This window comes from Egretta garzetta, unplaced genomic scaffold (assembly GCF_000687185.1).
Source record: "Egretta garzetta isolate BGI_Z169 unplaced genomic scaffold, ASM68718v1 scaffold188, whole genome shotgun sequence".
NCBI lineage: Eukaryota > Metazoa > Chordata > Aves > Pelecaniformes > Ardeidae > Egretta > Egretta garzetta.
In genome coordinates this window covers 1118979-1126048 of record NW_009260622.1, presented here as the reverse complement: position 1 = coordinate 1126048, position 7070 = coordinate 1118979, and the positions used below count along the sequence as shown (strand labels likewise).

The 7070-nt window shown below is 42.3% G+C and overlaps 1 protein-coding gene across 1 annotated transcript in view; it reads left to right on the top strand.

Moving 5' to 3' along the window:
• The window catches only part of TFAP2C (transcription factor AP-2 gamma), an 8392-nt gene extending 2384 nt beyond the window's left edge, over positions 1-6008 (top strand). Inside the window, exons 3-6 of the mRNA XM_009645391.1 lie at positions 1213-1435; positions 2119-2237; positions 3678-3819; positions 5723-6008. Coding sequence (XP_009643686.1) covers positions 1213-1435; positions 2119-2237; positions 3678-3819; positions 5723-6008 — 770 coding nt within the window. The remainder of the gene's footprint in view (positions 1-1212; positions 1436-2118; positions 2238-3677; positions 3820-5722) is intronic.
• Positions 6009-7070: the final 1062 nt, after the last annotated feature.

Sequence of the window (7070 nt, the reverse complement as noted above, 5' to 3'; positions counted from 1 at the left end):
TTTTTGTTGTTGTTGTCGTGGGGGGTTTTGGGTGGTTTATTTGTTGTTGTTGCTAGCACTTGAAGACAGTTTGGGGTGGGTTTTTTCGTACTGTCGTGTGGGTTTGTTTTTTTTTTTTTCTTTTTTCCGTCCTTTCGCCTTCTTTACAAGACTTGAGAAGGGAATGAGTTCACTGGTCTGAGCCTGCTCGGCTTTATCTTAATCGAAATGGTTTTGTAGCCGGTGTTTTAAGGGAGGAGAAAGACGTATTGACTCAATTTACAGTCATTTAGTGGTGTGGGGTTTTTTCCCCTCCTGCTTTTGTTTTTAAACAAATTTGTGCTTAAAAAAAAAAAATCAGTGGAAGTTTCCTCTGAAGACTTCAAACAAATACCTAACTGAGGAAAAGCAGAAGTGTTTGTCAGAGCGCTGATTGCTGCCTTTAGCTCATGGGAGAATAATTTTGCTGTCAGATGCACCACTGAAAAAATCTTTTCCCCCTCCGGGGAGCGGGGCCGACCTCGGCGCTTTAACCCTTTCCGACCAGTGCGGCGAGCCGGCAGCACACCACTGGGGGTTAACTGGGTGGCTTCACCAGGGGATGGAAGAGCTGGCTTGGGGGTTTGCTCCTTGCAAAGCCTTTGTTGTCCCTGTTCCCCCCAGCGCTGGGGCAGTTAACCAGCCCTGTGTGACTCCCAGTTCTCCTCCGGGCTGCATCCCGCTCTCTGTGGTGCCGTCTGTTAGGAATTTCTTGGGATTAAATTCCAAAGGGGGTTTCTTAAATCTGTGTGTGTGAGGTGGAAGATGAACCCCGGCGGGAGCTGGGAGGCTTTTCCCTGCCCCAGCTCAGAAGGAGTTTTTTGGCAGTAGCTGAAGGATGCTGATTTGGAGTCTGTAGTTGTATTGGGCTTTTTATAAGCATGGATTTGCTAACTTGCAGCATGCGTTTCAGAGATGCGTTCTTCGTGTGGTTTTTAAAGACTATTCTTAGTTGTGTTCGGCAGCTCCCTGAAATTAAGTGTGGCAAGACAGAGCTGCTGGGGGGGGCACCCTTGGGTCGCAGCCGAGCCCCGTGCTGAGGCAGATGCTGGGGACGGGGGTTGGTGGTGTGAGCACTTAATGCAAACCGAAATCCTGTATCCCGGTCTCTTCTAGTAGAAAGGAAATCCACTTGCTGCTTCCTATTTATTTTCCCCGTTTATAAAAGACCCGCTTTCCCTCCTCCTTCCGCAGGTCCCATTTCCTTAACGAAAAACAGTGCTCTGAGTCTCCCCTGCCAAAAGGATGGACTAATTGGAGTGGTCATAAACCCCAATGAAGTATTTTGTTCTGTTCCGGGGAGACTTTCCCTCCTGAGCTCCACGTCGAAATACAAAGTGACTGTAGCAGAGGTGCAGAGGCGGCTCTCGCCCCCCGAGTGTCTCAATGCCTCTTTGCTAGGAGGAGTGCTCAGAAGGTAGGATGCGAGACCCCCCTTACAACCCTCCCCGCCGTGTCTATTGTTCATGATTTTTTCTTTTTTTTGTTTTTTTTTTCCTTTTCCCCATGCTTGTGTGCCGTGTGAGCAGCCAGATTAGCACAACGAGGAGCTAAGCAAGCCTTTCAGCGAATTTCTGATTTTTAAGAAGCCCAACAACACTGAATCCTAATAGGCTTTGGGAAATAAGACCTCTTTGCACTTCTGCTACTCCTCGAGAAGTGCTATTAACAGCTCTGACAGCGATTCTCATCCTCTGTTTAAAGTTGGGATTTTTGTCTCAAAACCGGCTCATGGAGATTTCTTACTCTGGTGACAAACTGTTTCCCCGTGGAATGATTTTTGGATTAAATCTTGTGGTCTTGATTAACCATTACAAGGACACTTTATATGTCCTTTTTTTGTGTACACTTAATTCGGCTTGTGATCATTCTACAGCTGCTGGTTTCGATGGTGCAGTTTGAAACATTTTAATTTTGACCTCTGCTGTGTTTCATCCTGGCTGGTTTGTAGTAGAGCATTTAAAAAGTAGGTCACTTGAAAAGAGCCTGTTTTTTATCTTCCCCCTATTGAATGTCAGTAACTGGAATTTTTCATCTTTAAAAAGAAGCATTCCCTGAAGATAAATAAGGCTTTTTTTTTTTTTCCCTCTTTAATTACAGAGCCAAATCTAAAAATGGTGGCAGATCATTAAGGGAAAAACTGGATAAAATTGGCTTGAATCTTCCCGCTGGTAGGAGGAAAGCTGCAAATGTGACACTATTGACATCTTTGGTGGAAGGTCAGTCTTGAACGTGTCTTAAAAATAAACTTCCCCCCCCCCTTGTGTACAGCTTTTATCCTCTAGGCAAAGCGTGGAAAGGCTAGGAAGTCAGTGAACGTAATAGAGAGGTTTTTGTTTATTTTGAAGTGAGCATGATGGGAACATTGCAGCGACTAACAGCTGTGTTGCCTTTGGGGGGCTCCTCTCCCCTTCTTCTCCCTTCAAATCTGGTCTTGAAGCCCTTGGCCTCAGAGCCCTGCCCGCACAAATCCAGCGAACGCTCCTCTTCCTCATGGCTGCGTCGCAAGGATGCTGGCAGGGACGCAGTAACTCCTATGTGCCAAGCTCTTCAAAATGCACACTTGTCCGGTCTGGGTTTCTTAAGGGGGCTGGGTTGTTTCGGGTTTTGTAAGAGAGTGTGCAGGGGACAGGCAGGGAAGGCAAAAGGGGTGAAACTCATCACATCGCTGGGTTTGATTCCCTAAACTTAAAAAAACCCAGGCAGCTGACTCCAATGCCTGGCCCTACCTCAGCGGTATCCTCAGAAGCTTTTCTAATAAACAAGCACATAAAGTGAGATTTATAGCTTTTGACTTCCTGATAGGAAACTGGAGTCCCTTTAATCTGTAACATGTTATGCAGACCCTCTATAGGTTAAGCTGACTTGAAGGGTGTATATACATACATATATATATATATATATGTGTGTGTGTATGGTTATGTTTTGTGTTTCTGTTTAAAGCAGCTCCCGGTAACGGTACAACTTAATAGGAATAGAAACAGCAATTGCAAAGTGAAAAATGATCTAACAGTACCTTGCTGCTACTTCACTTCTACCTCAGGTCAAATAATACAGCAACTTCCATTTAAAACTCTTCTTCGGAAGTTGGGTTTAAGAGAGCTCATGTGTGTGTGCGTGCTCACGTGTACATTCCCAGTAATGTGCTGATCATGCCAATCCATTTTTTTAAGCCTGATCAAATTGCCTTAATGGGAAAAAAAAGTTACCTAATGATACCCCTTACAATTTTATTTTCTATATGAAAATGCTTATTAGAAAGTATTTAGAAAATATACTAAATAGATAAACCCTTTATTATATATAAGTGGAATTTAGTTGCCAGGTTTTTCAAATACGAGTGAACAATTTGATCTAGGGTCTTTGCACAGTTAATCTGGACAGAGATAGTTTTTCTTTTGAGTATAAAGGCAAGAGAATTATTTTTTTATGACAGTTGCCATGTAGTTTGTGGTGGTTTTTTTGTCTTGTCTTGATGCAAACTTATAAAGAAACACTGATCTATTAATTAGAAAATGGTAACGAGTGGTATGGCAGTGTCCCTTTCTCAAATAAGAATACTCTTCAAAAATTCGCAGTACTTTGCTTAATTTGTCTGCTCTCCTTATAATAAATAGATGTAAATACACTTAATACGCGTTCCCTTCTACCCACGCCAGGTGAAGCTGTACATCTTGCTCGTGACTTTGGTTACGTTTGTGAGACAGAGTTTCCTTCCAAAGCAGTGGCCGAATATTTAACTAGACCACACATGGGCCGCAATGAAATGGCAAACAGGAAAAATATGCTTCTTGCTGCAAAGTAAGTTTTGGGCTTAGACTTTTCCCCCCCTCCCCCTTCTCCTTTTTAAAGATGCTTTTGTCTGACCACGAGTATCTGTGACTGTGGCCAGTTTGGTACGTTTTCATATGTAACTTTAACCAGGGAGATGAAGCAATTCTTTTTACTTGGTTTTGGTTTGAATGAAGCATTTTTTAAAATTTGGTTTTGGTTTGAATTCAGCTATGGTAGCAGTTATTTTAGTCTGAACCAATAATAACAACAACCACCCTGTACGATAACTCCAAAGCAGTTTGGACCAGTTCTGTTCTTTTTTTCTTTTAACTGTAGTAAAAACTTCAGGAAAAAGTCCAGTCCCGGGACAGCTGTATCTCTAAGAAAAAGAAGTCCCTAGATCTGAGAGGGTTGAGGACCTGGGGGGCAGGTGTGGCCCGGGAATGTGAACCAGTGTTGGGACTGGGAGCGGGAGATGGCTCATCCCACCTTGGTGTGTGGGCAGCCCAGCGGGGCATCTCCAAGGAGAGTTACTGGGGGGCGTGCTGGGTGTGAGGCAAGCCCCGCTGCCATGTCCTTGTCTCTGCTTTTGGCAGTAGGAGCACGCAGGTTTCCCCCATGGGACACCAGGAGCCAAGAACTGGGTAGTCCCTTTTCACTCCTACAGCTGAAGATTTTTCTAGTTCAGTGAAAGCCAACCTTGGGTAGATGTGAAAAGTCCCTGTACTTCACTAAATTCCTTTCGCAGAGCTTGATGAACGGGGAAGGAAGGGTACAGGAGAGAAGCTTTGTTATGCCTGTTCTGCAGAGGCTTGTACCTGAAAATAAACTGCATACCCAACAGGTCTCTGGTAGGAAATACCTGGGTTGGGTTACTCCTTACCTTAAAGTGGTGGCTGGAGTGCTCGCTGTCCCCTTCCCCCTGCAGCCTTCCCAGGCCAAGGTTTAACAAAGCCTCCAGTTCATGATCTGTTCTGGTCTGAGATGTTTTCTGGTGTGGGGTTGGTGCAGTTCCCTGCTGTTGAAGGCACCCTTGCTCTGCAGAGCATTGGAGAAAAGCCTGCTGAAGATGCTGAGTTGCCCTGACTTTAGGCTCAGATCAGGTGTGCAAAGCCCACTCCTGTTGCTGAATTAATATATCTTTTCCTGAAAAAGAAACCTTCTTTTACAAAAAATATCTCTTAGAAATATAATCTCTCTTTCCTATAGCCTGAACATTACGCTTTTTACTGAGCACTACCCCTTCCGCTCTTCAGTGTTATCATTCTTGGTATTGTTATTGGCACTAATAACAGCAATCTTTTGGAAGATGTTGGTGACTGAGAAATTCTGATAAAGTGATGATTCCGTTAAGATTGCTCAGCTCCTGTGAAATCTCATCAAGGGGACAGATTTACAAGCAGCAAACAACATATGCTTGAGCATTATTAACCATTCATGTTTTGCCAGGCATATGTGTTGGTGTTTGCAGGATCAGGGCCTGGGCCTCTATTAAAGAGGGCACGTACATAGAATATGCACAACTAAATTGAATCCCCAATTCAGCTGCTTTAGTCTTTCTGAATCGCTTCACTTGCAGCTGTGGAAGTTCTCATAGAAACTTGCCCTAAATTCCCGCCTCCCCCCTTAAAATCTAGAGCACATGATGCAGAGCCAGGCAGACCCCAGAGGTGGAGCGATTATTTTGCAGAGTGTACGTGGGTTTGTGACATAGATGTGACAGAAGGAAGGTTCATCAGAAACTGCTGCTAATGAATAGGCTTTAATTTTGGACAACGCTGCTGAGGGCGTAATGAATTTCTGAAAACTCTTAATTCTCACATAACTGCCAAATACCTGACGCAGACTTTCTCTGTTATTTTTATTTATTTATTTGCTTCTGCATAAATTCCCACCATGGTGTAAAGTGTGATCGCTTTGTGTCTTGCAGGCAGATTTGTAAGGAATTCACAGACCTCCTCACTCAGGACAGAACTCCTCTTGGAAACACGAGACCCAGTCCCATCTTGGACCCTGGCATCCAGGGCTGTTTGACTCATTTTAGCCTGATCACACATGGCTTTGGGAGTGCTGCCATCTGCGCTGCCATGACATCCGTCCAGAACTACCTAAATGAAGCGTTAAAAATAGCAGACAAAACGTACATGAACGCTGGCGACCAGAGCCCTGCAGAAACCAACAAAACCATTGATAAAATGGATAAGCACAGGAAGTGAAAGGAGAGAAACCAGACTTTAAACTCTTCCTCCTAAACGCAGACTGGGATCTTCTTGCTGGGGGAAACATAGAGATTTGGGCGCTTTTTTTTTTTTTTTTTTTTTAAGAAAGGAGGGGAAAAAAAGGAGAAAAAAAAAAAAAAAATCCCCTTATTCAGGATCTTCACTCCCCCTGGATCCATGAGACAAGTCTTTCCAAAAGCTGCAGTATCCCTTATCTGTGGAAGCAATTACCGGAAGATAAGTACCTGGTCCAAGTGTATTGAAATCCTTTGCTGTAAAAGTGGTGCTATAAAGGGGTTTGGATGGAAACATACAAAGAGATATATTTAGATTTCTTTTCCACATCCAAGTATCTAGTGGTGACCAGCTTTGTGTATAGTTTTTAAGATACAGATTTTAGATGGGAGCCTGTTTGTTATCTGATACAATTTCAGGGTTTTATTCTCTCTAAATGCAACAGTAACAATAAAGCAGTATTAAACAATGGTATATAGATTTATGTACATTAAATTTTTTTATAACACCCGAAAATAGTAAGATAATTCTGTGGGATTTTTTTGTTTTATTTTGTTGGGGGTTTTTTTCCTTTATTTTCAGATTACCATAGGAGAGTACTAAAATCCTGCTAGACTTTAAAGTTATCTGATGGCATCTGATGTGCTTATTTTTATGGAAATATTCAGGCTTTAAAAACTGCAGTAATGTTGGCTGCGGTGGATATTGTCTTGATATTTTTTTAACAAGGAATAGTTCAAAATGAAAATGCTTCTAGAAAATTCACTTTCTGTGTCTAAGGATATTGCAGCTTTATTCACGTATTTATATTCTCTTGTTTTTAAATTGGGGGGAAACTTGAAAGAATAGGCACATAACTTTTTTTTTTTTTGAAAAAAAATTTTTTTGCCTATTAAGGCCAAAAAATATTTCCAGGGAGGCTTTATGTGTATTAAGGGAAGCAGTGTGTTGAATGTAAATATTTATTTATGTGTAATTTAATCGGATTTGTAAATAATGGTGAACTTTTTAATACTTTTTTTTTTATAAATGGGTTTCAAATTT